Here is a 19,259-nt window from a genome sequence, read left to right as displayed (position 1 = left end):
AACTTCTCCAGAATCCCAGGTGAGGGGCTCAGGAGCTAAGCCAAGGTTGTATTTCCTGGGGGTTCATATTGTAGGGAAATCCTCTCTCTCTGTGTTGCTGATTTTCACCCCACAGGATACCCCTGTCCTACCTGTCCTGTCCCTCATTACCTTGCTTCCATGCTTCCTTATTCTTTTCCCTTTCCACTCCTGGCTCCCTCCCACCCTCCCCAGTGCTGGCCAAGGTTTGCCATGTGCTGGGGCTTGTTTGGAGCTCCCTCTGTGCTCCTGGTCAGCTCCCCAGGGGAGGGCAGGGTCTGTTCCAGCACCACCACTGTCCTCTCTCCACCACCACATTCCAGTCATCCTGCACTCTGCAGGAACTCCACTTCTCCTGGGCTTGACCAAGGATTTCAGAAGTGGTTGGTGATGAAGAGGAAGGAAGGAAGGATCTCTGGACAGACAGGATGGATGTTGAGCCTGGAAGGGAGAATGAGGAATGGATTTGGGGGTGAACTGAGCTCAGGGAAGAAAGGAATTACCTGAGTTTTGGCCATTTATGTGCTGTGGGGGCACAGTGTAGTTCCTCCCAGGTGCACTCAAGGAGAAGAACTTTCATGTCTTCCCTTTTTTCCTTTGTTTTGGGTTGAATATTCTCCCTGTTTAGTGATACAGGACTTTTCTCTTCTCTAGGGTTTCACTGTTTGTATTTCAGCTGAGGGAATAGACCAAGAACTAAATTTCCCTTTGAAACCTGTGTGATCTCATGTTCTCAGTACTGAAAATATAACATTGAATGTTCAGATCTTCAGTGGTCCAAGTCAGGGATGGAGGGGTGGCACTCTGGGGGTTCTTCTCCAGCTCAGAGCTTGGGCAGGACCTTGATTTGGTTTAAATTATTCAATAACCTGATACCTTCACAGCCTCCAGTTTGTCATGAACGTGAAGCTGCTCATGTCTGTGAAGCAGTTTGACAAGTGCTTTGTTTTTCTGTCCTCACTCAGTGTCTCTCTGAGCCTGGGCAATGGCAGTGATGGGAATTACATGCCAAGGAGCTCCTGAGGCAGCTGTCAAGCACAAGAAGGAGCTCACGGCGACCGAGGGGCTGAAGGAGACAGGGAGTGAAAAGCAGAGCAGTGTTTGCAAAGTAGAGGATTCAAAGAAGGCCATCTTTGACAGCCAGTGGAAAATCCTGAATGATGTAATCACCAAAGGAACAGCAAAAGAAGAAACAGAAGGAGGCTGTGCATCCATTTCTATCATTGCCCAGGCAGAATGTGAGTACAGGCCTGGCTGGGCTTCATTGAGGAACAGGAATGTGCACTGGGGGATGAGATTTCACTCCCTGGGCGCTCCTGCAGAGCTGAGACCACATCTATTTGTAATCCCAAGTGGGGTGGAGTTGGTGACACAGCCCAGACTCTATTTAGGAAGCTCATGAAATCTCCTAATAATGTGGCAGCATCCACTGGGTAAAACATAAATAACAGAGCAGTGCACCTCAGCTAAATCTGTGTCCTGTGGGTCATCTGTTCTTGCCTGGCTTCTGAGAGGTGTTTAAAAGAGGAGGAAAACAACATAAAGCTGTCAGCTGGGAAAGAGCTGGGGGATCAGGAGGTAGCTGGGAAGCTTCCTGGTGCTGGGGGAGCAGGAATGTGGCGTGGGTGGTGTGACATGACTGTGCAGGGCTTTGTCTGGGTCACTGATTTAGCACGTTGGCAGAGCTGTTTTAGTGCAGCTGTTTAAGACAAGTGATGACCCTGTTTTCTTTCCCACAGGTGAAAACAGTCAGGAGTTCAGCCCCACTTTATCAGAGAGATCCTTTATTGCCCACAGCAAACGTTACAGGTGAGAGGCTTCTCAACGTGAGCACATGAAGTGGCTTCACTGCTGTGTCTGCTGGCTTGGACTTGTTCCAAATCACCCTGGCTCTGTGTGCTTACAGCATTTTTTTCCAAAAACACTCCTGCTTGAATTAGTTTTTCAGTCTGAGGCCTGGTAAGAATGTGTCTTTCCCCTAACACCTTCCTCAAAACCTTTTTTTTTTGTTGTGTTAGGAAAAAAACCGAGTTTAAGCACAAACCACTTGAAACACCTTGCATTGTCTTATTGTCAATGCCTGCAGATTTACTGCCCTGGCAGCCTTCTGCCTCCATTTCTGGATTGGCAAATTTGTTTTGGAGTGGCTGAGTGATTTTTTTATTTTTTTTTGAGGTTCATGGGCTCAAAGTAGAAGGATCCAAGGGTAAATTTTCAGTCTTTTTTTTTTATTAGGTGCTGCTGTTTCCTGGGGCTTTCAGACACTGAAGGTGTGAGGTGCATGGTTTGCCAGTGCCCACTGGCTTTGTGTCCCATGGACCAACAGCAGAAATGCAAAGTGACCCCTTTCTGAGGGGCTTTATCTCCCAGAACTCTGCTCATGGGATCCTTTAGCACTAAAAGAGCAGGAAGAGATGGAGGGAGCAATGCTGGCTGTGAGCTGCATCACTGAGCAGTAAAGACACATGAATGTTTCATAACTGCTCTGAGTTAGTGGGATGGTTTCTTCATTTGAAGGTCAAATATCCTGTTTTCTCTTACACCTTGATTCTAAAAAATCTAACTAGGATTAGTTAGTTCCATACAAATCTAAGGGTTGGTGTGGAATCACAGAAAGGTTTGGGTTGGAAGGGACCTTGAAGACCATCCAGTTCTGCCCCTAAGTGCACAGAAATGTTCCTCTTGAGTTCCATCTCCTCCTGCAGCCCCCAGCTGGAGTGCTGCCAGGGCTCCTGTGTGTATCCATGTGTTCCTAGAAATCATATTGTAATATTGAGCTTCACATACCAGCACATTTTGGCTTTTTAAAGCTATTTTATTCGAGTTCACTTAGTCATCCCTTTTCTTTGTGCAAAGTCTGTTTTCCTTTCCAACAGAGCAGGCGTTGATGTTATGAACACTTTTATGAATTTAAATAATTTTTTTAAAATAGACTGCATTTATACATAATTTCTGTGTTCACTAGAAGTCAACCACAGACTGTCTCAGAGCAGCCTGGAGACATCCAGTGCTTTTCCCTTTACTTTGTCATGTACAAGAAAGAGGTTTCAGGAGAGCTGGAGGGGGACTTTGCCCAAGGGATGACGTGACAGGACAAGGGGGAATGGCTTCCCACTGCCAGAGGCAGGGTTAATAGGATTATGGGGGAAAGCGATTATCCCGGGAGGGTTGCGGAGGCTGGAATGGATTTCCAGAGAAGCTTGGCTTGCCCCTGATCCCTGAAGTGTCCAAGACCAGGTTGGATGGGGCTTGGAGCAACCTGGGTGAGTGGAAGGTGTCCCTGCCCATGGCAGGTCTTTAAGATCCCTTCCAGCCCAGACCATCCCATGGCTGTGTGATCCAGTCTTGTTGTTCCTTGCAGAATTTCTAAACCCTGTGAGACTTGTTGCTTTGCTTCCCCTGCCCACATTCCTTTCACACCGTGCCAGCCTGGATCTTGCACTTAAACACAGCAAGCACCAAGTTCTGTTCTAGTTCTCTGTTGTGTGGCTCTCAGGAGGCAGAGTGCTGGTTCTGGGGGTCACAGGTGTTGCCTGAGCTGTGCCCCCACGTCTCAGGGCTGTGTTTTGGTTTCCAGCAGCCGCTCGGACAGTCTCGACCAGATCCCCAACAATGTGGCCCACGCCACCGAGGGGCACATGGCCCCCACCTGCTGGAGGGGGAGGCACAGGGGCAGGGCCAGGAAGAAAAGGCACAAGAAGAGATCCAAGCTGAAAGGACAACCTGCCACTGCTGGCAGGAGAAGTCCCAGAACTCCAGAACAGGAGAGCTGCACCCCCATTCCTGTCCAGGTGAGAATCCTTGACCTTCCCCTGGTGCTGGGGGGATCCCTGTGAACTGCTAACAGGTGCATTTTTGTTGGTTATACTGAGATTCCTCCTCAGCTGCTTTGTTTTGTTTTCTAGGAGGATGAATCACACCAAAGTGCTCTCTACAGAAACAGTTTTTGGGCTTCAGAATTTAACAAGGACTCAGTTTATGATCCACTGCCTTTTGAGAAACCTGACAGAGTTCTGTCCACGGGCAAACCCCATTCCCCAAGGAGCCACTACAAAACTGAACTGCACAAGCTCATCAGCCCCATTCAGTGCCTTAATCATGTTTGGAAACAGAGGGACACTGTCCCCCAGCCTGAAACTCTCCACCCGTTTCCCTACAACATCCTCCCCCCCCATTTCCCCCCCCTGGCCAGTCCCCTCCCTGCCATGAAGCGGAATGCTCTGGAGTCCTACTTCCATGGGGACCTCAGCTACCAGGACAGTCGCCTCTCTGGCCTGAACTTAGAATACACTTTCCCCAAATGCATCAACCAGTCCGTGAAAACCAGCTCAGACAAACTTTCTGTGGAGGAATATTTGGTAGATGCCTTGAAGGGCAGTGTGAGTTTTGGTGAACCCCAGAATTTAGCCAGCCTGGCCAAGACCTGGAGAGGAGGTGGGCTGGACCCCGAGGAGCAGTTCCATGAAGAAAGTGCCAGTGAAGGCGTGCTGCTGAACGAGGTGATCTGCAGGGGGGGGCAGAGCTTCTCCTGGGCCTCAGAGCAGGGATGATCTGCAGCCAGGGGCTCACTTCTGAGCCAGACTGGGCTTTCTGAAGGGTTCTTGATCTGGCTGAAGCTGCCAAATAAAGATGCAGTGTTTTTTTCTTATCACAGAATCACAAAATACTCTGAGTTGGAAGGCACCCCTAAGGATCATCAAGTCCAACTCCTGCAGTGAAGGGATTGATCCCCTGACCTTGGTGTTGTTAGCACTGAGTTTTACCAGCTGAGCTCAGCTCAGGGTTATTTCTGCAGGATGTGTAAAGCCCTGTCTGTCTCAGGTTTTGGCTCCTCTCTGTGCCCACTCCCCAGACACACAGGCCTATCTCTGAGCAGGGCCTCTGGGCTTAGTTCAGCCACGTGCTCTCTGCTGGCTGTGGAGGAGCCCAGGCCATGCAGGAGAACAGGCTGCAATATTTATTGCCTCTGGATGGCCTGGACCCTGGCACAGACAGAAACCAGGCCTGGGTGTGGAAGTGGAGGTGCAGGAGGGATGTCTGTGCCTCTGCTGGGAGCCAGGAGCTCATCCATCATCCCCTGCCAAACACAGGGCTCGGGCACAGCAAATCCATGTGAACCCTAAGGAGTGATTCACTTCTGAACTCTGTTCTCTCTTGCCACCTTCAGCTCCTCTTAGAGGACTTCTCTGGAATCAGAGTGACCCTGTCAGTGTTGTCTGTGGAGTTCAGGGTGTCACTTACCTGCCTGAATATATTTACAGTGTCACCTGAGGCACAGTCTCCATCTACTGACTGCATAACCAGCTTTAGCTCACACACAGTGCCTGCATTTAGTCACATGAATCTTGGTTTGTTGTAGGATTCAGCTTTGTGGTTATGTCCTGCATGAGAAGGGAGGACTTTAGAGCTCCAAAGCCATCCAAATACTGGTGGCTTTTCTTTACAGCAGTGCATTTAAATCAAACAGAGCCCACAGAAATCAAGTAGATTGATCCTGTATCATTTAATCTTGAGCCTGTGATGGAAGTAATTGTGCACAGAGATTTTTGGAGAGGTGCTGTGCTATCATTGTGCTGCTTCTGAAAATGTTGACCTCTGTCTGTGCAGCTCAACATTTAAGTGTTTTTTTTTATTTACTTCATCTTGTTTTCTGATTTGAACTTGCAGAAACTGAAGCCAGTGGATTATGAGTACAGAGAAGAGGTTCATTGGACCAAATGCCACGGTTCCTTGGGCATTGGCTCCTTTGGAGAAGTGTACAAGATAGAGGACAAACAGACAGGATTCCAGTGTGCTGCCAAAAAGGTAATGATGTGTGAGAGAGGAGGGTTTCCTGGCACAAGAAGGCACAGGGAGATAAATCTCCTCCCAGAGTGAAGTGCTGCTGTGGTTGTGTCCAAGGACGAACTTCCAGGTGATGGCAGGGAGAGAAGCACAGGGAGAACCTGTATGTGCACAGGGGCCAAGCTTAGCAGCCCAAATTAAGTTCCTTTGGCCTTAAAGTGATCTTAGGTGCTGAGCCAGGCCAAGAGTAGGGATTTCTGAGAGACTTGAGTGACTGCAGAGGAGAAAGAGCCATGGGAGTTGTCTGCTGATCTCATTATTCTCATCCTAAACCCAGGCTGGTGTCAGTGGTTACATGGCAGCTGATGCTGTGGTGAGAAAGGAATAAAGTGGGAAAAACCCAAGGCACTGAAGGCAGAGAGAGCTTTGATCTGCTCCCAGTGCTGGCACATCCTAATGAGGTGCTGCTGTCACAGATGCAGCAAAGGATGTGTGTTCCCAGCAGTTGGCACAAGAATCCATTTTGCACCAGGATATGCCACTGTCATAGGATACAGAAAGCATGTGGGCTATAACTTGGATCAGGGGGTCCCAGGGCTGCAGGCAGAGTGCTAGTGCAAGATGAGGAGAATATAAACTATTTTATTTAAACTTGAATGGTTTCATCCCCTCTTCAAACTGATGTTTCTCACATTCCTCCACTAGAAAACTTCACCAAGTGTGTGGGAAGTGTTTGTCTTGAGTACAAAAATATTAGATGCAAAAAAGAACTGCAGCTTGCATTTCTCAGTTTAAAATGGTCACTTTCCCCCGTTTACACTGGGTTTGATGTGTTGCCTGGGGAAAGATGTAAGTGGCAAAATGACCAGTTCTTTACCCATTTCAGGTGTCAGGGATAGAAACAAAGGTCTTTAAAGAATGTAGGAAACTAATTTCTGTCCTGCATCCTCACGGTTGGCGTGTGGAGTTCTGTGGGGACTCGACCGGCTTCTTTTCTGTCAGTGTGGAACTGTTTAAATGTATTATCCCTTTTGCAAATACACAGGCTGGGGAGAAATAGCTGTTCCTAGAGGGCTGCATTTTCAGGAAGGAGGATGGTTGTGCTGAAAAGGGAAACATGAGAGTAGGAGAGGCTGAAGGCTTTAAAAGTGTCAGCTTTTTCCCTAAATATTGGAGGGTTTCAAATTATGCTTCTTCATATCAGAAATGCATCTTTTAAGACCAGACTGTGAATGCAGAGAGTTCTAACGTGCAGATGGGACACTTCCCTATGATCTTTTTCCTTTTCCATGAATAACTGTCTGCAATTCCTGCTGCCTGCCTGTGTTGGGGGGGACTACCTGACCTTCTTTCACCAGACTTGGTGTTGGAAGCACCTGCTCTCCGAATTCTTGAGGTGAAAGAAAACTAACTATAGCTGGATTGCTGACAGTGAAGAAACATGATGCATCCTTTCCCACCAGAATCTTAATGACTCATGTTTTCCTTCTGGTCTTTAGCAAATTCTTGCTTTATTTTACTTGGCTGAATTCAGGGTTTTTCTTTAACCATTTTCAGGATGAATACCACCTAAAACAGTGATTGTGCACACTTGTGGCTGTATTTCATATTCCCTCCTGCTTGGGGAGAGTTGAATTGTTGCCAAGTATTGCACCATCCTTAATTTTCCCCCCTCTTTCATGAAAGCAGCATGTTCAGCTGTCAGAATCATCCTCTTACTGAAACAGAAGTTACCCTCCTCCCGAAGGTTCCCAGTCCTCAGCTGGAAGCTGGAGGCATTGCAACCTGGCTTTTTTTTTCTATAAACCCTCACTTTTCTCAGGCACTGAGGATTTAGGGACTAGTTCAGATCATCCTGAGTGTTCCCACCTATTGCTGTATCCACTGTTGAGGAAGGTCAGAGAACCGTGACCTTGGAAAAGACCTCCAGGATCAAGTCCCACCTTTAGATCATCAAATCCCATTAGATCATCCTGGTGCCTGTGGTGTTCCCCAGACCCAGCCATGAGGGAGGGGCAGTCCTGCCAGGGTTGCTGCCAGGCTGTGCTCAGTGCTGCCTTGTTTGCCCAGGTCCAGGTGGAACATTTCCGGGCGGAGGAGCTGACGACGTGCGCGGCCGTGACGAGCCCCAGCGTCGTCCCCCTCTACGGGGCCGTGAAGGAAGGGCCCTGGGTGACCATCTTCATGAAGCTGATGGAGGGTGAGGAAGGAACAGCACAGTGCAGTGGACATTGATCTCCTCTTCCTCCTGCCCCACTTTTAATCTGTTAGTTCTTTGATGTATCCAGAGTGCTCCTTCCTGAGTGGGTCGGGATAGGGGTGTGTGATCCCTGCTGGACCAGCTTGCTGGGGGGGAACAATTCCCAGTCCCACCTCACTCCAGTTCAAAATGTCTGTCTGGATCAGCAGCTGCCAGTTCTCACTAAAACATGCAGCTGGGGCTGGTTTTTGCTTCATGTTGATTTGGCACATGGCACTGGAAAAGGGGATACTGTCCAAGGAAACCAAGATACTTCCATTGCCTGATGCTCTTTTTCCAGCCAGGACCATGGAAAATGGGCTGGGAAAAATCAGCTGGTGGTCAGTAGCACCCAGAAATGTCTGATCTGATCATAGAGCAGTTGCTTTTGCTCCAAAACAACACTGTTAAACTGACACTAAGCAAAAAGCTTCAACGAGGCCAATTTCTGTGGGCAGAATAAACTGGGAATAAACAGAAAGAACAGACCCATGTGTGCAAGATAGGGGCTGTCAGACGTGGAAATCCTCACTTTTTCATTGGAAACAACCAGGAATGCTGATGGTGCTGGACAGAATTGAAAGATAAGCTAACATGGACTCTCTGGATTCCTTTCTAGGTGGCTCCTTAGGGCAGCTCATTAAGCAGAGTGGCTGCCTGCCAGAGGACAGAGCCCTCAGCTACCTGGGCCAGGTGTTAGAGGGCCTGGAGTATCTTCATGCTCAAAACATTCTCCACGGAGATGTCAAAGGTAGGGTGGTGCTTGAGGTACCTTGTTCTTCCCTTCCTTAGAAGAGGCTTGCAGATTAAGTTCTGGGATTACTTACCAGATTTTGAGATCTGTGTTTGAAATTAGAGTTTCCCTTGGTTCTGAACTGCTGGGAATATCATATTTGTCACCTCTGTCTGTCATGCAGTGGGTCTGCCCAGGCTGCCCCACCACTGGGGAACAAGAATCTCCAGGGCAGGTAATTGGTAGTTTATAAGCAGAGATAAATTACAGCTCTGTACTTAAGCCAGTGACACTCCACAGGAGCAACAAACCCTCTGGGCTGAAAAAACCTGCAGTTCTATGGGCTTTTGACACTTCTTTTTCCATCTTAGTGACCCTAACACAGAGGAGACTGATGAAACTCTTCTCTTTGCAGCTGAGAATGTGCTGCTGTCTGATGATGGGAGCAGAGCCCTCCTGTGTGACTTTGGACACTCTGCTCACCTTCACCCTGACGGGCTGGGGAAGTGCCTGGTCACAGGTGAGGCTTTGCTGCTGCCTTTTCTGCAGAACTGCCCTCCTGACTCATTCTTTCTGCTGAACATTTACATACTGGCTCATTTGCAAGCAACTGTATTTTCCAGCCTGAATGTTGCTCACAAGTGTCTTGTTTATTGGTATTACTGGGGTGCATCCCACTGACAGCCAGAGTGGCCTCAGGTTTGGGAGGGGATGGTCCTCATCTCCCAGCTTAGAAGGCTGCTCTGTTTTTTGTAAGATTTTGTCAGCATTCAGTGTCTTGTCCCTGCAAGAAACCACACTGAGACTTTAAAATCCTTCTCTGGCTTGTCATGTATCCTCACCAAAGAGCTGGGGAAGAATCCCAACACCCACTAAAGCAAAATGCCTTTTTTTTGGGTCAGTGAGATTTTACAGTGCTTCTTAATGCAGCTGTTAAAAGGGAAGGATATGTTTTCTAATGTCAAGCTCATGTTTTGCCTCCCAAATTTACTTGGAAGGGGGGTTTAATCCCTATTTTATGTGTGATAAGGAGCTGTAGGCTTTGAACAGTTTATAAGAGAACTCAGTGCTGCTTTTTGGGTTGAAGTGGAGCCTCTCTGCTCTGGAGCCAGGCTGGGAGAGCTGGGAGTGTTCACCTGGAGAAGAGAAGGCTCTGGGGAGACCTGAGAGCCCCTTGCAGGGCCTAAAGGGGCTCCAGGAGAGCTGGAGAGGGACTTGGGACAAGGGCCTGGATTGACAGGACAAGGGGGAACTATTTTAAACTAAAAGATTTAGATTGAATACTGGGAGAAACCCTTCCCTGGGAGGGTGGGGAGGCCCTGGCACAGGGTGCCCAGAGAAGCTGTGGCTGCCCCTGGATCCCTGGAAGTGTCCCAGGCCAGGTTGGACAGGGCTTGGAGCAACTTGGGCTGGTGGAAGGTGTCCCTGCCCATGGCAGGGGGTGGCACTGGATGAGCTTTAGGGTCCCTTCCAACCCAAACCATTCCATGATTCTCTGGAGGTGACTTCTGAAAAGACAAGGATTCTGCCTTAGGCTTCCCTCCTTGAGCTGGAACTGTCCTCTGGCTCACAGTGAGTTTTCCAGCAGTGAGTTTTCCTCTGCCTGCTTTTAGGGAACTACGTGCCGGGCACAGAGACCCACATGGCCCCCGAGGTGGTGATGGGCAAGCGCTGTGGCTCCAAGGTGGACGTGTGGAGCAGCTGCTGTATGATGCTGCACATGCTCAACGGCTGCCACCCCTGGACCCAGTACTACAACCACCCCCTCTGCCTGAAGGTGAGCGACCCAGCCCCTCTCCAGAGCCAGCAGATGAGCTGCCAGAGCTTCTTATTCCCAGCCAGGGACCCAGCTGGGTGTCTGACACTGTGCCAGCCCTGCTTTGGGAGCTCAGCATTCCCTGTGCCTCTGACTGCTCTGCTGGGGCTGCTCCTCCCTTACCCCGCTCATGACTTGGGTGTGACTTTTTAACCATTCAGCTTGTAATAAAATTACTGCCCAGGTCTCATTTAGTGCTTTCATTTCAGCTGGAAACGCTCGGGGGGTGGGAAGAACCTTCCTGAAATCAAATGAAGCCTCTCTGGTGTAACCTCTCTCGCTTCCTGTTTGTCACACAGATCGCTAAAGAGCCACCTCCTCTGAGGGAAATTCCACCTTCCTGCAACCCTCTCACTGCTGAGATTATTAAGCTGGGGCTGGAGAAGGAGCCTCTCCAGAGGGCATCTGCAGCAGAGCTCAAAACTAAGACCAGCGTGGCACTTGAGGAAGGTAGAAATGTCCTAATGCAGCTCAGCCTTCCCACCCCCACTGGGAGAGTTGCTGGATGTGTCAGGGTGACCCCCTGGGAAGCACTTGTGCCCAGTGTATCATTTCCCCACAGGTTTCAGCATTGATGTGTATTTTGGGTTGATGGCTTTTGCCCACAGCTGAGTGTTTCTCACCCAAATAAATAACAATTTCCTGTGTGCTGTCACAGGCTCTTCCTTCTCTGCTGGAGGAGATGTTGTGCTCTTTGTGGGTTTCTTCAGGTGTGTGCTGGGCTGAAGCATCAGCTGCAGCTGGAGAACCTGATATGCAGCAAAACTGCAAGCAGAGCTTTGTTGCTTCCTCAGCTGTAGCTCATACTTGTGGTCCAGTCTTGCCTCTAAGACTATCATAATTTATTTCAACTTAATCCTGCTGAGTGGTTCTGAAATACAGCAAGAATTGGTGGAGGTGTCTGGTTGTATCTTTTGGAGAAGCTGGGCATTTTACAGCAAACTCTTCCAGTGAAGGAAAGCTTTTACATCTTTTTTTTTATCTTTATTTGATAAGGTTTGATGTTTTTTGGTTTTGCAGTGGGAGGTGTGAGAAGCCCCTGGAAAGGCGAATACAGAGAGCCCAGACATTTATCTCTGAACAAAGAAAACAACCCCCAGACCTCCCTGTCCCCCACGGTGAGCCCAGTTTCTGAGGCTGGCTCTGACCCAAAATTATCAGTCAAAGTTTCCTGTGCCAGCCCAGTCCTGCCACCACCATCCCTGGAGCAAACAGAGGAGGTCGAGGGAACCCGCTGGAATGAGGACAAGGAACCACCTGAGACCTGGGATCCCCCCCCTCTCTGCTCAACTCCTGTGCCCCTGAGGAGCTGCAGCCACGTGGAGAGAGCCACAACCATTTCAGAACAGGAGCTTCAGCAGCTGGAGATTGGTGAGCACTGGGCTGGGGAAGGAATTCAGCTTTTTGCTTGAGAGCAGGATAAAAATGCAGCTGCTTTCTCTTGGCCTCCTGACAGTTATTTTTGGGTTTTCAGCTTGGATGTCGTTTTGTTCACAGTTCCTTTCTCGTTACACAAATTGCTCAACCTTCCTCTAAATTACCAAAACTAGTAGTTCTTAACCAATTAAATACCCCACAAAGGTAATGAACAGGATTTCCTTCCACTGAGCAGGGGAGGGACCTTCTGAGAGCTGCAGGAGCCTCTTAGAAAACAGCCCATTTCAGACTTGTGCTTAAGTGTAAACAGTGCCAGAATTCCAATTTCACCTGGAATTTTAAGTTTCAAACATCATTCTTTTAATAAAAGGGTAAGCCAGGGTAATAACAAAGGGATGGCAGATGTGAAGCAAAGCAGTACAGTTAAAATCAGTCTGCAACTGTTTTGTTCTGGGCATTGGAAAACCTACAGCCACCAGCCAAAGAATTTGGTTACCAGCAGCAATCCAGAACTGGAAGACCAGGAGTAAATTAGTGTGGAAATCACGTAGTCCAGTTCCATTGCCCCAGTATAATACAACATTTCAGGGTGGTTTTTTTCTCATATTTTCTATTTGTAAGTGAATTTAAAACTCCAAAAGGTGGCTTAAAATGTAACTGTGTCAGGGAACTGAGGAGTGACATTTTAGGGGTTGCTGAGGGCTTTCTTCTCAAATGGCTTTGGGTCTCTCTCAGCAGCCTTTTGAGGGCTGGAGATTGTCAGTGCAACTCTGCAGGAGCTGAGGGCATCACTTGACCTTTCCCTGGGCACGATAATGCACATGGATCTACAGTGACACCTCAGAGGTGTCAGGATGGGCAAGAACTGGGAAGTTTTGGGTGCTGCATGTCATTGCACAATCCCTTTTTGTCCTTCCTGGCTCAGTTTCCCTGCTTTCAGTGCTGGCTGTACCCTCTGCTCAGAGCTGTGTGTCATGTGTTTCACTGACAGTTCATCAGCTAAAGCTGAAGAAGCTTTGGGAATTAATTGCAGAACTGTGATAAGAGCAGAGGGCCATGGAAGGAAACACTGGAAATGTCTTCCCTTCTTTTTGCTGCAGAACTGTTTCTGAACAGCCTTTCCCAGCCTTACTCCCTGGAAGAGCAGGAGCAAATGCTCTCCTGTCTGAGCATCGACAGCCCCTTTGTGTCGGACGCCAGCGAGAGGGTGAGTGGGAATGGAGGCAGGGATGGGGGTTTTCTCTGGAAAACTGGGAGCTGTGACCAACAGAGATCTGGAGTTTCTCACTGTTGTTGCTTTTTGACACCCAGTTTGCTGGAAGGAAGCTTGGGAGGAAAGCTTTGTCCTGGCACAGAGGGGTGTTGAGGATTGTGGCTGTGCTTTAGTTCAGTGTCCAGCCTGGATCCTTCCCTCCAGAGGCTCTCCTGTGCTGTCTGCTGACTCAGGAAGCTCCAAGTGTGTGGATGTGGACAATCTCAGCAGCTCTGACCCACTCTGTGAGGGGAAGGGAGGTGGGGAAGCAGTGGTGGGTGCAGGAGCTGCTCCAAGCTGGACCAAGCAGCTGTGCAAGGTCTTCTTCTGACCACCAGTGGGGAGTTTAGGGCAAGACCAGAAGAACAGGGCAGGAAAACAGAGCAAATCTTGGCTATTCATTCCCAGCCTCTGGATCTGTTCTCCATGATCTGACTTTAACCCATTGATGCTAATGAATGCATAGTCCAAGCTACTGAAATACTAATTTTAATCATTTTTGTTTGCTCTATCTCTGGTGTTCCTAAGGCAGGGAATGCCAGTGAGAAACACTGCACAAGCCTTGTTGGACCAGGGGAGGACAAAAGCCCTTCAGTCATAGTTTTCAAAGACATTGAGTCCCAAACTGTGCAGCCTGGCATCTGCAGGAGTCAGCCCTGGCTGGGAGCAGCTTTGTGTCCTGTTTCTGTCCCTCTTCTCAGACTTCCAGGGCTTTTTGTGGAGGACTGGGAGAGTTCTGTGCAGCAGCTCAGCTGTTGACACACACAATGTGCAGTGTGGGGTCTGACTCTGCTTGGTTTCCCCCCCTAATTCCTGCCCCATACATTTAATTTGACTTTGGACTGGTGCTGACCACTGTGCTGATGTCAGGTGGTCCTTCCATGGCTCAAGGATAGCACAGACCCTTCCCAGCAGCACAGCAATGCAGGGTCTGTAGTTGTTTCTGCAGTTCATTGTTTTTCCTGTGTGTTTCTAGTGTCAGATATTTTGTGTGATGCTTCATTCTCCTGTCACTCAGTACCACAAACCCCTCTTTTCTCATCCAGCTTTTCAGCTGATCATTGATTTAACTATTGAGAATATCTCATAATGTCTGTGAACTCTTGCATTGCTGTTCATTCCCTTTTCCAGGTGGCACATGAATGTTGCCTGCACTCAAAGCCCAGCCTTAGATCCCCGTGGATTTCCACTTTTCTCTTTAATGTTTACCTCCTGCAAGCTCATTTTCTTTAGGAGCCTTTTGACAAACTTGTGCTTATTTCTGCAGAACTCCATGAAGGCTTCTCAGAGCTTGAGGGACACTATGAGCTCTGGGATTCATTCCTGGAACAGCCAGGCAGACGGGCAGAGCTTCAGCTGGAACAACCTGCTGAGCCGCAGCCGGCACACGGACACCCCCAGCTACTTCAACGGTGGGTCTGGATGGCTGCAGGTGGGACACACGGTCAGGAGTCATTTCCTCAGTAGCCAGAGGGACTGGGAAATGGGTTCTTTGAGCTCTTTTCATCCTTCAGTTGCTGTGTCAGCACAGACCCTCCCAAAGGTGGGTTGTGAGGAGGCCCGGTCCGCCCCGGTCACGGGTGGGTGGAAGGCACTGGGGTCTGTGCAGTGAAATCCAGGGCAGTTCCTGAACACCCAGAGCCTGTTGAGCTGTGTGTGCCCTGCCTTGTGCAACTGCCATGCGCAAGGATTTGTGTTTTATAACCCAGAAACGTCCACAAAGTAATTTTGAGGGCATGTTGTGCAAATCAATACATCCCTTCAGCTGCTTTCCTGCTAAATCCAGCTCTGCTCTGAGTCATTGTTGTCTTCAGGAAGCTCCATGCTCAGCAAAAGACCTACATAAATGAAATGCTTAGTGACAAAAAGGAGTTTTTCCCCTGTGTGTGCCTTGTCAGTCAGTTTTCCTGTGGACTGGGAGGTCGTAACGACTCCTCTTGTGCATTCCAGGAGTGAAAATCCAGATCCAGTTGCTCAGTGGAGAAAATTTACACATCAGGGATTTCCACAGGAAAAAGGTGGGAGACATTGCCACGGGGATAAGCAGCCAGGTGAGACACAAACCGGGAGTTGATTCCTTTTGTCTGAGGAGCAATTTCTTCCCTAACACAGGCTCATAGCACCTGAAATCCAGGGACCAGGAACTGGTCAAGGGTCCCAGTGACACCTTTAGTAATAGAACTTCAGTGCTGCTGTTGTGAATGTGGTACCAGAGGATGTTTTTTGAATCACTGAATCATTAAGGTCAAAAAAGACCTCCAGGATCATCCAGTTCAACCTTTGACCCAATCCCACCATGCCCACTAAACCATGTCTTGGAAGTGCCACCTTTCCTCATTGTTTGAACACTTCCAGGGATGGTGACTCCACCACTGCCATGGGGAGCCTGTCCCAATGCCTGGTCACTCTTTCAGTGAAGAAGTTTTCCTAATGTAGAACCTGAATGATAAGCCATTGTTAATTGTCATAGGGACAACAGGAATCTGCATCTTAGGAAGTGCCTGTGCTGCAGCTTAAAAAATCCTTTTTCTCAACTAAAAAGATAAATTCTTTCCCCTCTCCCTGAATCACTATGTGCCTTTTTCATCCTGAGCAGTAGCACCAGCTCAGGGAAACAGGCTGTGTTTGGCTGTGGTGCTTCCAACGTGTTGGTTTGGAGGAGATGTTGGCACACTCCAGTGAACCTCTCTGTGGGCATCCTTGGCAGTCCCTGAAAGAAGCTCCCAGAGTGTCCGTGGGACTGTGACTCATCTGAGTGTAAGATGTGCTGTAAAAGAGGTTGCACCAGTCCAGAAAATGTTCCAGTGGTGCTGGTTCTCTTTGGTGGGCTTACAAAGCCGAGTACCAGCGACCTGCAGAGGAGTTCACAGCCCCAGGCCCCCCCAGCCACGGCCCAGAGCTCGTGGGAGCAGTTTGGCAGCAGGGTGGGCACTGCCCTGTCTGGTTCTGAGACCCTTCCTCCCAGGAGAAGCTCGGGATGTTCCTGCCAAGCACAGGCCTCTCTCCAGGCTCCTTCCCTGCCTTGGGAAGCTGTTTGCCAGGGGGATAAGGGATGGGATGTTCTGAAGGAGGCTTCAAGTGCCACTCTGTGTGTTCTGCTCCCCAGATCCCGGTCCCTGCCTTCAGCCTGGTCACCAAGGAGGGGCACCCAGTGCACTATGACATGGAGGTGCCCGACTCTGGCATCGACCTGCAGTGCACCCTGGCCCCCGACTGCAGCGCCGGCTGGACCTGGCGCGTCAAGCACGGCCAGCTGGAGAACAGGCCCTGAGGCCCTGCCTGGCTTTGGAGGTTTTTACCTCGTGGAAAGAAGGGATTACAAAAGCTTCCAACCTGCCCTGCCGTGGTGGAGCTCCAAGTGCAGTGGCTGGCGTTCGTGGGACGGCGGCTCCACTGCGCTCGGCCTCGCTCGTGTCCTTCTGACCCGGCCCCAAGGCATGTCCTGAGCTCAGATGTTCCCCAGGACGGTGGGAATTACTTGTTTTGGGTGTGAGTGATAGAGCTGGAGGATGGTGGGTGGAAATTCCTGCTTTTTGGAGGAATGTGGTTGTGCTTTCCAGGAGAGCAGGGGGGTTGGGTGAGAACTGTGGCTCAGCCTCAGGGGTGAGGCCGGAGCTGCTGGGCTCGCCCAGGGGAGGAGTTTGGGTGCCCTCAGTGCAGCTGGGGGTTGGTTGTGCTGAGAGGAGCTGCCTGACTTCCTTCCAGATGGAGGAAAAACACTCTTGTAGGGCTTTGGGGAGCATCATCTCCACCTCCAGCCTACTGCACGGGGAGAATCGACAGCAGGAACTGGCTGGTTCTTGGTCTCACCTCCCACCCTTCCCCGCAGATCATTTCCTTCTTGAATCAGAAAAGAACTTTGTTCCCAGAAAGAGCTTTGCTTGCAGCTCCCACTTGCAGGTCTTGGAGGAGCTGGTGCTCTCTCTGGTGTCTCTGGCAGACAGGGCAGGAGGAGGGTATGGAATTCCTTGCTGGGAAGGTGGAGGGGCTGTTCCTCCATCCTGACTTCAGGTGACCTGTCCCATCCAGGCAGCTCCCCGGGAAGGGGAGGGGATGGTGGCTCTGTCAGCTCTGACAGGGCTGAATTTTGCTGCAGAGTTTATATAAATCTCCCTCCCAGCTGCCAGGGCTGAGCCCAGTGCCCCAGTTCTGTTGGCCCAGCCTGGCCTCACGAGGCTTCCCATCCTCCCCTCCCTTCCAGCTGGTTCATGGAGTGGGATGGGTAGCTGGGCCTGCAATGCCTTAAGCTTTGAACTGTTTTTTTTTACTGATTTGTGAATGTTTTGAACATCCTGAAACCTCACAGGTGAAATTCAGGTGGGTGGGTGTTGTTCACCCTTCCCCAGCCCAGAACAAAGCCAGAGGAAGGGGTGAGCCCTGAGTGTGCTCGTTCAGGACTGCTCCAAGGCCTGGCACACCTGGAAATCACAGCCCCTCCTGGTGGCTGTGGCTCTTCCAGAGCTCTGGAACTGCAGTGGCCTCCAAGCAGGGGCTCTGCATCCAAGCTGAGCAGAGAAACAGCTCCTGAAAAACAAGGTGGGCCCTGCTGGATCCATGGAGGTCTGGGGGACACAGTGGGGCAGGAATGCTGGCAGTTTTCCCAAGCTGAAGTTCACTTGGAAAGTGGCTGGGGAAAGTTAAACTCTGGGCCTCCTTTTTGAGGACCAGCACTCATTAAACAAGGGATGCTCTTCCCTTTGGTCTCCCAGAACATGGGCTGGTTTTGCCACACCAGGCAGTGACATCCTTAATCAGAAAACTCCAGTTGTTGATGTAATAAAAAAGTGGAGCTCTTGGAGAAAATTGAAACCTGTCACCACTCTGGGTATATTTTTATAGCACTTTTTGTTCTAAAGCACTTAATATGTTGTCCAAAATAGGCACCTAATTATATCTGCAATGCCACGTTCAGAGGCTTTTTAGTAAGTAATTAACACATTACACACATGTCTTCCAGGAGGGAGTGGGGGAAGGGGTAGGTTGGCTCAATTCCTTTTGAGATGCCATAAACTACTCAGAATTTAAGCTCTGGAGCAGGAGGGAGCAAAGTGCCTCTTCCAGGGTTCCCAGGAGCTCCCAAGCATGTACCTGGCTTCCTCTGAGAGGGAAAACCCCTTGGTTGTTTCTGAGGAGTCTGTGGTGATGTGTCACTCCAAAAGCAGGGTGGGTTCCGTCCCAAAGGCTGCACCTCGTGCTCCTGGTGCCTGGGAGGTGCCCCCATGCCCAGGGGTGTGGGAGCAGCAGGACTGGCTGCAGGACTCTGCCCTTCACCCTCAGCATTAACCTGGACTCAGGCCGCCTGCACGAGGGGTGGGAGGGCAGGAAACCCCCCAGGTGTCCCTGTGGGTCTGTCCCTGTTCCCCAGGTCCGTGGGGATGTGTGTTCTGCACCCTCACCCAGCATTACCAGGATCTCCAGCCTCTGCCCTGTGCAGAGCCCTCAGTCCTGTTCTGCTGCCACCCCAGCAGTGAGTGAGGCTGCAGGTCCCCAGTCCCAGGGTGGGGGGTGGTGGCAGCTGTCCCTGGTGCCATCCCACTACCCTGAGCTGGGCTTCTCCCCCAGGGAGGGTCTCCAGGTTCTGGTCCCAACCAGCCTGAGATCCCTCAGCTCTGTCCCCTTGGCTTCCAGTGCCAGGCAGAGCCAATCCATGTTCCAGTTCTGTGCAATACTGACAGGAGAGAGCCAGGGGAAGCTTTTCCTCAAAATTGGGCTGGAACTTGGTGAGGTTTCATAACGAGTGTTGAGGACAGAACCCCAGCTCGGGGCGGGGAGGACGAGCAGCAGTGGGAGTGATAAACACAGATGGCTCCTGTCGTGCAGCTCCTTCCAAAAGTCTGGAAAAAATCGCTGGTGGTGAGGGAAGATGGAGCTGAGGAGCAGTTTGGGATGGGCAGTGCTGGTGTGGGGGAAGGTGCCAGAATGAGGAGCTTGTGTGGAATGAATGACACTTTATAAAACTGTGATTTCTTGACCTGCATTTTCACAGGGGAAAAAAAATAAAGCTAAAAAAAAATAATTCTTTTTATTCTCATTGCTGGTG

General features: G+C 50.0%; 1 protein-coding gene across 2 annotated transcripts; it reads left to right on the top strand.

Moving 5' to 3' along the window:
- Positions 1 to 988: 988 nt before the first annotated feature.
- MAP3K14 (mitogen-activated protein kinase kinase kinase 14) lies at positions 989 to 18,717 on the top strand. Of its 2 annotated transcripts, none has more exons than XM_008933671.4 (15): positions 989 to 1,256; positions 1,758 to 1,827; positions 3,599 to 3,809; positions 3,924 to 4,517; positions 5,686 to 5,823; positions 7,873 to 8,002; positions 8,661 to 8,792; positions 9,190 to 9,294; positions 10,388 to 10,551; positions 10,890 to 11,040; positions 11,611 to 11,961; positions 13,068 to 13,174; positions 14,487 to 14,631; positions 15,170 to 15,270; positions 16,326 to 18,717. In XM_008933671.4, the coding sequence occupies exons 1-15, from the start codon at positions 1,004 to 1,006 to the stop codon at positions 16,488 to 16,490; spliced, it is 2,817 nt and encodes a 938-aa protein (XP_008931919.2). In that variant the 5' UTR covers positions 989 to 1,003; the 3' UTR covers positions 16,491 to 18,717. The 2 variants fall into 2 exon arrangements, with proteins under 2 accessions (XP_008931919.2, XP_017942711.1); XM_018087222.3 differs by having other exon boundaries at positions 3,596 to 3,809.
- Positions 18,718 to 19,259: the final 542 nt, after the last annotated feature.

This window comes from Manacus vitellinus, unplaced genomic scaffold (genome assembly GCF_001715985.3).
Source record: "Manacus vitellinus isolate BGI_N305 unplaced genomic scaffold, ASM171598v3 scaffold_100_pilon, whole genome shotgun sequence".
In the NCBI taxonomy this organism is placed as follows: domain Eukaryota; kingdom Metazoa; phylum Chordata; class Aves; order Passeriformes; family Pipridae; genus Manacus; species Manacus vitellinus.
This window is presented reverse-complemented; position numbering and strand designations above follow the sequence as displayed.

Bases quoted from the DNA above. Each gene is read 5' to 3' on its own strand.
- MAP3K14 (XM_018087222.3), top strand. From the start codon at position 1,004: ATGGCAGTGATGGGAATTACATGCCAAGGAGCTCCTGAGGCAGCTGTC. The intron at 5,824-7,872 runs GTAATGATGTGT...TTGTTTGCCCAG, and splicing joins TCCAGTGTGCTGCCAAAAAG to GTCCAGGTGGAACATTTCCG. The intron at 15,271-16,325 runs GTGAGACACAAA...TCTGCTCCCCAG, and splicing joins CCACGGGGATAAGCAGCCAG to ATCCCGGTCCCTGCCTTCAG.